This window comes from Labrus mixtus, chromosome 18 (genome assembly GCF_963584025.1).
Source record: "Labrus mixtus chromosome 18, fLabMix1.1, whole genome shotgun sequence".
Taxonomy (NCBI): Eukaryota; Metazoa; Chordata; class Actinopteri; order Labriformes; family Labridae; genus Labrus; species Labrus mixtus.
In genome coordinates, this window is record NC_083629.1 from 21,603,379 (window position 1) to 21,618,498 (window position 15,120).

Sequence of the window (15,120 nt, forward strand, 5' to 3'; positions counted from 1 at the left end):
TTTAACCTGGATCACAATCATTCAGTACTTTCTTTTACTTAAAGGCAGGGTTGGTCATTTTTTTTGGTTGAAATTGTCTTTAGGTCCTGACAGAAATTAATAACTCATGTGCTCTGAAAACGGAACGAGGAAAATCTGTAGCAGTTGTAAGCCTGTAAAAACTTCGACCAATGTCTGCCACGAGGTACCAATTTGATGAACCAATCAGACGCCTCCCTGTCTCCCTGCTCATTCTCTACACCTTGCGTGCACTAGCCCACACACAAACCGCGTCACCGACAAAGACGGAGTTTATACTGTGACTTTACTTACCGATCAGCAGATGTCCACTTCTGGAGAGACGGCGCTAGTGAATGTAGAGGGGCGTGGCTTTTGAGGGAACACACAGGGGAGGGGGTGGGTGCAGACAGATCACTGAGGGAATGCTACTTTCAAAATCATGCTAGTTTTTGAAAATGTACAACCCTGCTTTTAAGTCTGTAATTTAGTAATGTTGTGGAAACCAAACCTTAAAGACTCAACAGAATTTGCATCTGCACATCCATCAATTTAACACAGGTTATGGGACAGCTGGCTTCTTAAAACATTTTAAAACACAATTGTTCCTCAAACTAAATTGATACTTTTAAAGATTTTCATGGCTTTATTATTTTCATGGAAATTGTTTACTATTTTTGATATTGCTTCTTACACCGAGAGATGCCATATGAATATTCATTGTTCCCTGTTACATTGACAATAACGTAAATACTAGAACTGAGGTGTATTTTCCAAAATGGTGACTTCCTTTAATCGATGAGTTTTTGTGCACAAACCAATTTTTAAGAAACCTACTGTTGCACGTCAGGAGAGTGTAGAAATGTAAATGTTCCTTTTTAAGTGTTTTTGAAGACTCACAAACACTCTTATCTGTCTCGTCTGTTACCTGTTTAATCTGTGAGCTTCTTGTTTCTTTTCCCCTTTGGAGTCTTTGCAGCGATAGTCCCAGATCTTAGCAGTCCCCTTTAGCTGGTACAACGCCATCACAACCAATGGGAATGATGTCCAAAACAACCACACCAGCAGCTGCAGAGTTATCCTCTAAGCTGGCACAAAGAGGTTTTAAGTGTTTACAGTATACGAGGTGCTTATGTCTCAGCGAGCTGCTCATTTAACAGCAGACTACAGGTGGGACGCCACCGTGTCCATTAAAGATTAATGTCCTCATTTGGTCACTGTGAATTGTACATCTGGCAGACAGTCGCTCTACCTCGCTCACCTCCTGTGGCTCATTACTAGTAAATCAACCTGTGGGCACCATGAGGGCTCTATACGCTGCAGATCCAAAATGGATGCTGGCTTTGTGACCTTTAGTATATTGAACTTTTTGAATTAAACTGGAGCTGCTGAAGCTGCTCTCATGAAACAGAGAAAGTGTGCAGTATAAGGAGATGGAAACTGAGAGTCTGCAGAATTACAGAAGCCATTTGTTGTTCTCCCTGTTGTGTGCATTGTCTGATCATTGTGACAAGTTGTAAAATATTGGGAAAGTTTTTCAGGTAAACAGGATTTACTCACTGTGTGCGCCTCTTTATACCTACGAGGGAACGCACAGTAGAAGATTGATGTGATTGATTTGCATATCTTTTGCCGTTTTTTTTTTCTGGCAGAGGAAGCAGCAGTAAGCCCATCGAGAGCTTCTCTGAGGACTTCGATGTGTTTCTTCATGTGGATGTTGTTTACCTTGCCTAACAACACCTGAGGCGCCCAGATCTGCTGTTTATCCCCCTGTGGGAGGTGTTGCAATACAGTTTGAAGGTACAGTGCTTCATATGCACTGCAGGCAGGTGTGTGAGTGTGTGTTTATGTTTGTGTACGGGGTTCTATTCATGCACACTTTCTTACCAATTCAGCAACTATTTCCGTCGACCGTGTCTCACATTCTCCCTCTGTGACTAGCCGATAAGAAAAACAGCTATAGTGACAGTGTTTCCAGAAACTGCCATTGTTTCCTGAGCCCGTGTTGAGGGGAGATTAAAAAATAATAAGTGGTGGAGCCATTAGAAACGTCGGCAGGCGGCTAAAGATTCATTCCGCTTGGTGGTTGAACTACCCAGCCTCTCTGCCGGGACTGATAAAGTTCTGCTGCTGGCAAGCCCGCTCTCTATTTATGCACTTATGCTTACTCTGCTCTTAAGAGCTGAACATGGTGCGTTTTATTTAAAAAAGGAGTATATGGACTTGTTGAAATGTTTGCTCTGCAGTTTATAGTAGGTGCTTATAGTTGAAACGCTCCTCTGTGATGCCCGTCAAGCGTTCTATTTTTGTCCTGCACTTTACATGGAAAGAATCCTTTTTGAAACAACGGGCCTTCATTTTAATTGGAAGAACAACACAAGCAGGCTTTTTTATTCCTAGCCCACAACATCAGATGTTATCAGAAGGAATAGCTCGCAAACAAAGCTAATGCTAACACGTCCCTGGATGATTCTTTACTGTTAGCAGCTGATTCAATTCAAACTACAAACCTGCAAACAGGTGTAAAATATGAATATGCTTTTATTTAGAGATAGGACAGTGGGCAGAGTCAGAAATCGGGGAGAGAGAAAGTGTGGAAAGACATGCAGGAAAGGAACAACAGGTCGGATTTGAACCTGGGCCACCCACTTTGGAGGTGTATGGACTCCATGGGGCTTGGCACTAACCACTAGGCTATTGGCGCCCACAAATGTGTGATTTTCAAAACACCTTCTTCGTTAAATAGAATTTAATTCCCATTGACATCGCAAAGTCTCACTGGAGGGAGTATATATAGAACGCTGTGTAGATGGAAATATTCATTCTGGCATATCAAGTTCTCACTAGCTGCTGGTTATGAAGTTCTTACTGTGCAGGAGAGCAGAGGTCAAGCCCCCCCAGCACCGCAGGGCAATGTCGAGGGATAGAGATAGAAACACACAGGCATTCATCTTAACACTGATTTATTGAGGAGTAACCTCAGAGGTCAGCTGGTCAATAACTCTCTATTCCTTATGGTCCTGCACTCTGTGGTGGCTGCGTTCAATTTTTTACCAACAAGAGAGAGAGGGTAAGGATGAAGAAGTACAGGCTAAGGTGATAGTGACATACATTTTTCTACAGTGCTGCAGCTTTCTTTAACAGTCTTCTTGTTGGTTTCTATATTGCATTTCAATTTTTAGACTATAGAATTATAAAGGGAAAAAAGGGTTTTGTGCATTAATCTTTTAATTTCGACAATCTTTTCAGTTCAACTGGAGTTGCACAGTTCAAACGCTTTGTTTACTTTACAAGTTCAGTTACAGGGCTTCAGCTTACCCACGCCACACCAAACAGGCTCATTTTCTGATTGCACACAAAAAAAAAAAAAAAATCTGTGTTTTTCCCCCGGAGTCTACAGAACTAAATGTGCCGCTAAATCTTCAAAGCTGTTTTTTTTTTTTCCTCTGCTCTCTTTGCCAGGGTCATCACAGATAGCCAACTCCTATCTGCCTCCCCAGGCAAGACTTAGAGCTTTGACTGGTGGTTTGTGGTTAGAGTTCAAAACTTGGCTCCAATATTCAGCCGGACCAGCAGCAGCTGAAGAAGAAGCAGCAGCAGAGGCGGAAAAAAAAAAAAAAAAAACACTACACACACACATGAAAGCCGGGACAGAGAGAAAAATATGAAAAAGATATATATTGGCAAAACTGCCTTGAAAACACAGAGAAATGGTTGCAAACATCAGAAAAGAAGGTAAGATGAGTCATGCAGTGAGTGTTTTTTTTTAACTTTTAACATCAGCCACATAATTATGGAATCCATTTTACTCATTTTACTAATGGAAATGGATTCTCTTTCATAGGTCATGACCATTAAAAAGCCATTAAAACATAAATGTAGCATCCATTCTTTCCCATCATTCATCTTCAAATCTCTTGTCATGTACCAGCTGACATCTACATCAAAGTTAACACACCGCACGACATTTTACCAACAAAAGTCATCTGGTTATTGGGGGGGGGGGGGGGGGGGGAGAAAGTGTTAGCCTAAAAGAAATAATCAATGAGTGTGAGCTCAGAGTTAATTAAACTGGCATTACACACTGATAAGAGCCCAGAGCCATTTTCACATGTACTTACAATAGCGCTCTGGCTCGCTGCCATGTGATTTTACAACATCACTTGCAGCTGTTAGTCGGCGGCGAGGTTGTAAAGATTTTGTTTTGTTGTAGCGCCAGGCGGGCTGAGTGGGCTGAACCTGCGAGCCTCAGCATAATGGATACGAGACTCTTCAATGACTCATCTATCTGTCGAGAAAACATTCAGTAAGGAATATTTCAACGTTCTGGGGAATCGGCTTACTTGCTTTCCATAAGAGTTAGATTCAAAACAGTTGAGTTATAGGCTTCAGTATCAGATTATAGCCCAGTTTGCGTTATATTAGTTCATGGTTGAGTTTTAGTCTTTGTTGGGCGCGATAAGTTACCAAACTTGAAAGATCTCATTTTGACAAGTCTTTGAAACTCACCCCTAAAATGTTTCCCTGGCTTACATCTATTTTTGTTCAGGTTAAAATAGCAACAGACAATATTTCAATTAGACAACTTTGGAGGTGTTGGTAGCCATGTTTTCCTACTTTGTATGAAACTACACTATACAGTACATGCACTTCCGTCTTTAAGCTAGGCTAACAACCCACTGTCCTAGCACCGTAATGAACAGTTACACATTTTTAAATATACACCTTTCCACTCTTTTGGCTATAAAAGGTTGAAACAGTTTCCATGTGCGTGCACAAAGTAGCTAAGACTGGATTAGCTTAGTTTAAAAGCAACCCTGGATGGAAGGGGAAGTCGGTTGCCTGGCTCTCAACAAAATCCAAAAGTATCCTCACCATCTGTGTGACATCACCCATCTGTTACTGCAGGGGGGGCTTTGGAGTCCCATCAATGTCTGTGCAATGTTGGAAATCCTGTCTTACCCCAAACTTTCAGTCAACCTAACGAGAGGCTGAGAGCTGAGGCGGGTATGTCAAGCATGTTAGCTACATGCCTTATTGTGAATAACTATTATCCTTCATCAAATCAAAACGGATGATTTATCAAAAAATTCACCCCCTGTACAGTGTTTCCCAATCGTGACATGAGCTAATCGGACCTATTTGTTTTTTGAACCAGGCTGTAAACATGTTAATTCATGCTGTAAAAAACTGCTTTTTTAAATGGGTGTGTATGTGACTTTCGGTGCTCCTGCAGCCAGCCTCTAGTGGACACTCGAGGAACTGCAGGAGTTTGTACTTCTCCATCGGCTTCATTTTTCAACACCAGAGTTTGCCGCTTCTTACCGACAAATATAAAGCTTTGTAGTTTATATAATCAGTACGCAGACAATTATGTAAAAGTAGTGATAATATGAATAATTTTGAGGCCTGTAATTTCAGTGTAGCAAATCTGTTGCACTCATAGCTGTTTTTTGTTGTTGTTGTTTTTTTCGTCAAGGAATATAGCGAGTAACTCCCTGGAATACTAGCTTTGTAAGCACTTTCTTTCATTCATTCTGGACAGGAAAAATGTATTCCTGCTACTAGTTGTATGCTAAGCTATCTAATTCTTAGCAAGAGATTGACCCCCAAATGTCAAACCCTGTCTTTAACAAACTGAAGGTGCAAGTCAATAGAAAAATGATCCTTTCAAAGGCTTTATATGTGATTTTTTGATCCAGCAGATGTCGCCCTTGAGCACCAGCATGGAGCCAAAACAACTCGCGCTGCATTGTTGTGTTAGCATGCTGATGCTAGCGATCTTTATTACGCTCGTATCTTCACACTGCATGTAAATTTACCTGAAATGAGCGTGATCTAGAAACACAGTTAAGCAGTGAGTACAGTATGTTATTCTTCTTTTCTCTAGTCCCTCAATTAAACAACTTTTATACTCGAGGGGAGGAGTCAGCCGGCCGTCCCGGCGATGTAAACAAAGTGAAGATAGGACTCTGAAAACTCTGAAAACATCACAGACAGTGGGACTCGGGTGTTACACCCATTGTAGACAGTCATGACTCACAGAGTTATTTTCAGAGGAGATACTTGATATCTACATTTAAGTGTGAAAAATCACATATAAAGACTTTAAAAGGTTTAGCTGCCATTTCAATGTTATGGTCAAGTTTTTTGCTTATTTAGTTTTTCTACTTACATACTGACACCTTAAGATAGATGCATACTTTTTAGCCAGAGTTTTCCCCCTAAGTATTATAAACATTAAGGGTAGTAAATTCCCCCACCCTTCTCTTGATACAGCACATTCTGTAAATCTCTGTGTGGACACCATCTTCTCCTCCGTCCCCCGCCATGCTTCCTAACTAAGGGCTCTGGGCCGGAGTGAACTTGGAGGTGTTCTCAGTGTGCCTGCTGGTTGGCAGAGCTGAGCCATCGAAACCTCTCCGTGAGCCAAGTATCCATCAGTCTGGCAAAATGCTAAATCCCCCGGAGCTCGCACCATCCCCGCTTCCCATCTCCAGCCTTTCATTGCCACATCCATCCCCTCGCTCGGTGCCGTCGGTGTGTTCTCGTCCAACCACAATCAAACCTGCAACCAACATATTACTCTCTGCCTGGTGTGTTGATAAAAAGCTGCTTTTAGGGGCCCCCCCTCTCTCTCTCGCTCTCTCTCTCGTGCTTCTGCTTCACTCTTTCACCCCATTTTCAAGCCTACTCACACACAAAGCCGTGGTCCACTCTATATTTTCACATCTTCTTCAATGAATCACACATGGTCTTTGTCTGGAGGCAGAAATCCTTTCCTGTTCTCTCCGAGATTCGATGAGGGGGTTGTGTAATGGAATTCACCATTACACCGGTGGGAGCTCCTTTGCCCCAGCTTTGCTCCCTGGATGTGAATGGGAAATGATTAGTATTCCTCCTCCATCCATCTCCACCTCCCTATCGGGCCTCACCGCCTTACCCCATGCCCGGGACCTCTCTCCCCTCCAAATGAATTACACTTCTGCTGCACCTCATCCCTTCCTCTCACACACAAACACACACACAGTTTACTTTTTTTTTTTTTTTTTACTCCATTACGTTCCCATTCTCTCCGTTTGTTTTCCTCTCTCTCTCTCTCTCTCTCTCTCTTTGCTGTCTCTGAAAAACTTTGGCAGAACATCAGTGTCGTGATTGTCTCTTCTCTAAACCTCTCTCTACTGCGTCTTCAGCTCTTTCCACGACCACAAGGACGACCTCCGCAAGCGCCTGTCGTACACCACCCACAAACTAGAGATGGTGGAGACGGAGTTCGATTCCACCCGGCAGTACCTGGAGACGGAGCTGCGGCGGGCCCAGGAGGAGCTGGAGAAATTCACAGAGAAACTACGCAGGTGTGTGTTTGCTCATGTGTGGCTTTTTCTGCATGCATTGAATGTCAATTCAGCAGCAGAAGGAAACCCACTAGAGTTGTGCGGGGGACATGGAGAAAACATGAGGAATGATCAAACAAGCTTACCGTGACGGTGTTTCTCATGTTCAACAAGAATTGAGGTAACTTTGTATGTAAAAAACTCAAATAGGTTTTCTTTAAAGCCCAGTTACCCGTCAGTGGATACAGGTTGATTTCACATTTCCACATTAGTATTGTCTGTAGAACAACTTGAGTTCCATGCAGCCTCAGAATTTTAAATCAAAGTTGCACGCTCTTGCCACCAAGTTTAATCCAAATACAGAAAGTCTGTGCCAACACACGGTTAAAGTTCCACATCCAATATTTGTTTTTACAAAATATTTACTCTGGTCCGACTTCATGATGGGTCTCATTCTGTTTTTTTTTCTTCTTCTGCTTCATCCGTCACAGTCCTCTTCCGTCTCTCGGCCTCAGCCATTGTATCAAACAGACGCGAGACAAGCTAGCTAACTATCTTTTCTTTAGCTTTTTTGGGCTCTGTACGCAGGGATTAAAGTTCTCCGTCGCTACGGCCGATTTCCGTCAATTTCACGACTTTGATATTTTCAGTCAGTGTCAATCAGACAAAAAAAAAGTCGAGCAGTGCAACCTGCTGTCTTTATTGTCAGGCATTTATCTGAATCATGTAACATACGTGTAGTTTGCGTTTGTGTTGCAGAACATTGATCTGCTACGTGAAGTCCGCTCGGCTTTTATTTTGGAGGCTACTTGTTTTATACGTTGAGAATTTTCAGCCAACATTTTTTTTTTGCTTTAATCCCTGTGTATGCCTTTATTTAGAGATACTATAGGACAGCAGATAGAGTCAGAAATCGGGTAGAGAGAGCGAGAGAGAGAGGGGAATGACATGTGAGACAGGAACCACAGGCGGGAATCAAACCCGGGCCGCTCGCTTGGTGGACCATAGCCTTCATTCATGGAGTGCACCCACCAACAGATCCAAAAGGAGTTAAACTACGCTTTTTAAACTCACTGTAAAGAATCCTCCGGTAACAGACTTTCTCTTCAGACTTCTGGACTTATTTACCTAATTGGACATTTCTGTTTTTCTCACGATGCCAGCAGAACCAAATGAGCTTATTTCTGTCGTCCTCTGATTGGACGATTAAATATTCATTCATGTACATGTTTGCTATTTTTATTTCAACTCGTGACACTTCCTGAAAACTTTCTCTGGCAGGAAACTTGGAGAGTTGGAAAGCAGACAGAACGGCCACCTGTCTGGTCCTCTCAGGAAATGCACACATTTAATTATTAATTATAATTGGCAGGACCGAGACCCAACTGCTTTTAGTTTGAACTGGTAGGGAGAACAGAAAGTACTTGCCGGACAAACTTTGCTCTTAAAGAAATGGTGGCACTAACGATGACTGGTTTATTTTGTGCATCAATCAGTAATGGTCGCTCCTCCGGTGCGTCCTCCCCCCTCGTAAATCTCGCTCAGAGTTTTTGATTTGTCTTTGCTTTTTTGTCTCCTCTGCCAGCACTCTCCGTGTCTGTCTGCTTAATGGAGCCATAAATGCTGCTTTATCAACACTGTGCGAGGGCCTGAGAGAGCTAATGTGAGAATGTGACAGTGAGCTGAGAGGTGACGTGATAAAACAGCAGAAACAAGGGAACAAATGGAGAGTCAGGGCCCTGCTCCATTATACGCTCACTAATGCACTGGAAGTCTACCAAAGATCAATAAAGACATGAGAGATGAAAGGAGATTTAAAAAAAAAAAAAAGGAGGACAAGGTTATGAAGACAAACATTTTCAAAATAAAAACACGTTTAAAAAGCTCATGTTGGTTTTGCAGATGCCGAGTCGTTGCTACGCGTCTTCTCGTGCATGTTTACTGATTTCCTCTTCATAAAATATTCAAGGATTTAAAGTTTTATTTTATGATCACATCTCCTGTAGTGCTAAACATATCATAGACTCTTTTTTTTTTCTGTTTTGGCTCAGCAGATTTTCCTCCTGAGTGATCTTCAAATCCGAGTCAGAACTTAAAAATATCCTGCAAATCCCCTCCGAGATTCTTCTATCAGTGCCCTAATCTCATCATTTATTTATTTCTCTGCCTAAGTTTAACGAGACATTACTGCCGCTTGTTTAGCTCTATGAAAAGTAAACATTCTTTTTTAGTCATTATGCTAGTTTTTTTTTGTTTTTTTTTTTGTTTTATAGTCTGTAATTCTTTTCCTGTTGTTTTAGGATCCAGAGCAGCTATGCGGCTCTTCAGAGGATCAACCAGGATTTGGAGGACAAGATGCACCGGACGGTAAGAGACTTTTTTTTTTTTTTACAGTTTTAACCCGAATGTCAGAAACTAAAGAGCTTAGCTGATGATCCAAAACAAAAACCCCGGTATTAACATGTTTGTTTTGCAAACTCAGCAACCTTTCCCTGACATTCTCATCGACTTATTTTGAGTCTTTCCACATTTCTGAAACTGTCCTGAAGTGCTCTCTTGTTTATGGAGGAGAGAATGAAGGGGCAGGTTGAAGAGGGTCATATCTGTTGTATATCTTGTGGCTCAGCGATGGAAGAGGTCGTCTCTCAGCTGGAAGGTCGGGGGTTCGATCCCCATGCTCCCTCTCTGATGGCGTGTGAATGTGTGTTAGTTAGACACTTTACATGGCATGCGTAATGATTTGTTATCATTATCATTTAATGATTTTTTCAAAAGGATAATCAAGTTGAATTAGGCTCCGTATCGCTCGGCTGTGCAGGAAAGTCATGAGACTTGTGGGGGGGGGGGGGGGGGCATTTTTTCCATCAACAACACCAGCTTGTGACAGGCTGCGAGCACAGGACCAAAGATGTTCTATTAAACAGGAGCGCTCTGCTGTTTTTAACACTTTGCTGTGGCAACAATGACAATCATTGTCATCATAAGTAGAGTACAGTAGGCCTGCTCTATAGGCTGTGGCTCAGTTGGTCGGGGGGTTCGATCCCCAGCTCCTGCAGCCACATGTCCGATGTGTCCACGGGCAAGACACTTAACCACAAGTTGCTCCCACTGCTTCGTCGGTGGCGTATGAATGTGCAGCCAGCTCGGAGGACTGTAGCCTCTGTACATGGGGCGCAACCTAACCGCTAGGTCATCAGCGGAAAATTGAAAAACAAGAAAGTGATGCTTAACACTAAATCCTTCAGTGATTAAAATCCACTTGAAGAATATGTTATGACATTAACTTCTGACACGGGCCACTCTGCATAATGAGTGCTCCTACTGATGATACTTGAAGCACATTTCGGTGCTAATAGCAACTTTTAGTCGGGCACAATTTTGCAAGCAGGACATTTCCTTTGAAGAGTGAGCGCTTTTCTTTTGAGTCTTTCCGACTTGCTATGATGAAGCTATGTGTCTTTGTTTTCCACTAAGTGAGGGTCACAGATTTTAACTGCCCTCTTTCACTCTTACTCATCCTCCGAGCGACACCTCAGTCGAACAACTTTCTCCACAGCGTCTCTTCATTTCCACTTCTTCAGCTTGAACATTTCCTGACTGCTGCAGCTGTTTGTATTCATTTACACAAGAACTGTAGAATCTTAATGGTGTCTGTAGCACTGAGTTCCCACCGAGACGCTCATAAAACATGTATAAAGGTGATGGGGATTTGTGAACTAAGCCACACACACACACACACACACACACACACACACACACACACACACACAAGAACACACAAACACCCACACACACACACACACCTACCCACCCACCCACACACACACACACACACACAGAGCTAAACAGCTTGTGACCCAAAGTTTGAACTTGAATCATTTGTTCCTGCAGTTACTAAGCAACCTTCACTTACAGTTTGTGTTTCTTTCTTAAATTGCTCAAGCTGTTGAACATTAACAGTCGAGGGAAGTTGATATCCAGCAGCGAGTTATGACCTCAACTCGGCACTTTGTAAAGTGTACAACACGTTCGGTTAAATCCAAGAGAAAAATAGACTTTAAATCCAATATAATAAGAGTCACAACAGGGCAAATTTGAAAAGAAGCTTCAACAAAAACACAAAAGTAGTAAATACAAGAGTCAAAAGTTAAGAAAGAATTCTGAATAACTATAATTACCTATTGCAATTTGTTATTCTAATGAGGTTCTTTGGGAACACCTGGGAAGCTTGATGATGCTGCAGGTTTATTTTATGAATCTAAACTTAGAAGGAGGACATCCTGGTTGCTGCGTTGTGGAGAATCCAGCACTTCAACACGGCATTTGTCCTTAGTCTCTGATGATTTAGTAAGGTCATTCTATCATTTAGTTCAGTAGATCTCTTACACATTGCTCCTTTAAAGCATCCACCAAATGCAGTGTACTGCAATCTGCACCCAGATCAATGATTGTATTAAGTGTTTCAAATCATGCTGAAAATTCTTAACCTCTTTTTAAAAGTAATATGATGAAAAGAGCAAGCGTGGAGGCAGGAAGAGAGACGACACACAGACAAATACGCCCTCTTCAGATCCACCAACACAGAAATTATGAGGAATGATATCATGTTAAACTTTGGTCTTTATAAAACTAGATAATGTGCGAGCGATGATGACATTTACTCCCTCTGCTCCGTCTCTCTCTTGATGAGAGATTTACCATCATCGATTCGAGCGCGCACCTGTTTAGCAGCAGAAGCAGCTTTCATCTCTCTCAAAGCAATTACATGATCAAAGACTGGGAGCGCAATCAATGTCCAAAGTAATTGCTCTTACCTGCCGTGCAACTCTGTTAGAAAACTATTACTGCTAACTGCTGTTCTGGTCAACTCAGCAGCAGCCGTCCAATCAAATCGGGGTTCGGAGAAGTCAGCCCCTCAGCCTTTTTTGCTTTTAGGATTTATCAGCCGGAATCGGAGCCGAAGATGAGCCGAGCTCCGTCCTTTTGACTTACAGTGTCCTGATTAAAGTGGATTGTAATCTCATCAGAAGTCTGACACACGAGGCTTTTCTGCCCCGCACACGCAGTAATGGAAGACGACTGAGAGGTTATTGGTTATTGATTGATATCAGTCTCGTATCTGTATGTGAAATTTGACCACAGAGTCAGTGAAGGTTAGCTGAGCTTAACGACGGGGATCAAGGGGCATTAGCTTGAGAGAGACATACTGTCACTTATTCTTGAACAAAAGGGTATCTGTCTCTGCATGGCAACCTGAAAACTGCTCCCCACTGATATTCATCAACGAATAGTCAAAGCGCTGTATGCAACCAAAGTGTTTTTGTTACTATCTTACGTGTGAATGGATTTAAAGGTCACATATTATGCTTTAAACACTTAACAATAGTTTTCAGAACTAATGTGTGTCTGTCTACAAACCCCCGAATTATGAGAAAAGTCCATCCTCTCCGTCTTCTGCCTGCTCCACTTTTCAGAAAATGTGTGCTCAAACAGGCCGTTTGTAGATTTTCCCTTCATGACATCACAAAGGGCAGTAGCCCCTCCCCCAGGTGGGTGACACTCCCACAGCTAGGTGTTTGTTCTGCCCTCTGAGTCTGCCTTCTCACCGTAAACAAGAGGACATGGAGCGAGAAAGCCCGAGTACACCCAAGCCCCTTCCAGAGAGGGGGCGTGGTCAGACACCGCTCATTTACATATTTAAAGGTACAGACACAGAAACAGCCTGTTCTGAGCAGGGCTGAAATAGAGGGATGATCAAATACAGGATCAGGGTGGATTTAGTACAAGAAACTTCACAGACATGTGTCGGGGAGCTCTGAGACTTATTTAAACTTGTAGAAAAGAGGAAAATATGTAACACATATTCTCTTTCCTTTAAAAAAATCTGATTGTGTCAATTAGAAAAAACTGTATGTCGACCTTAAAGCCCAACTTTTTCAAATGTAAATCTCATAAAACCTCATGTTGCTCTAGGATCCATGTCTACTTAAGTAGAAGGTTGATGACATATATTTTCCTAAATATAAAAAGGCGGGAAGAAGATCATGTATGTGTTTGAGTAGGGATCCATTATTTATTACTTTTACCAATCCCAGCACGATATCTCTATGACTGAGTCTTAATTTATGTAGTGACCCTTCAAAGGAGGCACATGTTGCTGTGAATACATTTTGATGTTGCAGAAGATAATGGAGATTTGCTGGATGAATTTTCTCTGAACTCATGCGAGGTGGTGGACCAGCGAGGCGTGAAAATTGAAATAAATCACCGCGGACATGACACGCAGTACTGTATGCCCAGGAGACAGCCATTTACAACGGCATCTGTCTCGCGGTATTTGCTGCCTATTATTTGTGATGGGTCAATGTAATCCTTCTTGCTTTGTCGTACCGTGGAAAGACAGAGAGCCTGACATTGCCCCCCCCCCCCCCCCCCCCCCATAGTGGATCTTTCCTCCGTTACAGCTCACCTTGCATCAACTTATTCTCGTCATGTGAAAATGATTTTGAACACTTTTGCCTTTTCAAAGGGATCGTCTGTCTCGCACAGAGCCTTGGTGTAGCAAATCGCTCTTCATGGCAGGAGACAGTATGAGATTTTTTTTTTTTTTTGAGGCAGGGCTCATTGGGATTGCCATTTCTTTTGATGTCATGTCATGCAATGGCATTTCAAGGGGGGGGGGGGGGGGAATGTTCCTTTGTAGAAGACAGTCCAGACAGGCAGGCAGCGATAAAGGCAGCTCCAATCAAATGAGACACATAATTAAAAGTTCTGAGAGGCCCGGACCGGCAAGGTCGGGCTAGAATAAAACAATTACATAAAGAGCAAATCAAGAGATTAACACTTAGAGAAAGACTGATTCACTTAGCGATGACATTGATGTGTATGCACTCAAGGTGCATCAAAGGGGGGAACTGTCTGATGTGTAGATCAAGATCAGATAAAGCTGTTTGTATGGATGAAATAATAACACATAATCTGTTTTGACCTAAGAAGAAGAATAATCACATCGCTCCAATAGAACTCTGCCGGTGTCAGCAGTGAACTAGTTATAGCCTGGCAGCCTGGGAGACTGTTTAGTGAGAGTTCAAATGAAATCTTCTAGCCTCGTCTGAGACACTGCTTGTGCAGGCAGAAACACATACTGTATTTGCATACAATTGTGAGTAAGGTAACCCTTTTGTTCCTCAAAATATGTCATAGAAGAATAGATCACATTTTGAAGAGTCAGTCTGAATACAGGCTGCAGTTAACTGTAATCAGTTACGGACAATATAAACCATAGATCCTCTATGTAGGGACAATTAGAAACACCAGAGGTTAAAAAATTTCCGTTTTAGAAGTAGAAGAGGCGATTACTTTAATACTTACTTTAATAGAAGAACAACAGCACAAGCATCACAAAATGCTTAAAGTACTGACAGTAAAAGTTCTCATCAAATAGATAAGCAAATCTTTTGAAATATATGTGTTTTATTTCTTTATAATAATTGATAATATGTATATAAATGGGTAGCATTACCTATAAAATGTATATTAATTGATTAGATGACTAGTGTTTTTTCAAATGTTCTAAAATGTAACTGATGCTATCAAATAAAAGTAGTACTGTTAGTGTTGTAAAAAAAAACAGTGAACCCCTAAATGTAATAAAAAAGTTGAAGTACAAAGTACGCAGCTTATGGAAAACCTCAAACAGTCACAGTATTTAGTTACATTTGTGACTGTCGCTGCCCATCCTGTCATAGTCAGACTTCTACTTAAATGTTCTGTCTGCCTTGTTCCTAGA

The 15,120-nt window shown here is 41.9% G+C and overlaps 1 protein-coding gene across 3 annotated transcripts in view; it reads left to right on the forward strand.

Moving 5' to 3' along the window:
- Positions 1 to 15,120, forward strand: part of LOC132993379 (brain-enriched guanylate kinase-associated protein) — a 45,341-nt gene that overhangs the window by 11,086 nt on the left and 19,135 nt on the right. The window contains exons 2-5 of one of the 3 annotated variants that reach the window (XM_061063193.1): positions 1,650 to 1,797; positions 3,460 to 3,732; positions 7,191 to 7,352; positions 9,632 to 9,698. In XM_061063193.1, the coding sequence (XP_060919176.1) occupies positions 3,662 to 3,732; positions 7,191 to 7,352; positions 9,632 to 9,698 (300 nt within the window). In that variant the 5' untranslated portion in view covers positions 1,650 to 1,797; positions 3,460 to 3,661. The remainder of the gene's footprint in view (positions 1 to 1,649; positions 1,798 to 3,459; positions 3,733 to 7,190; positions 7,353 to 9,631; positions 9,699 to 15,120) is intronic. The other 2 variants (XM_061063192.1, XM_061063194.1) reach the window with 2 other exon arrangements.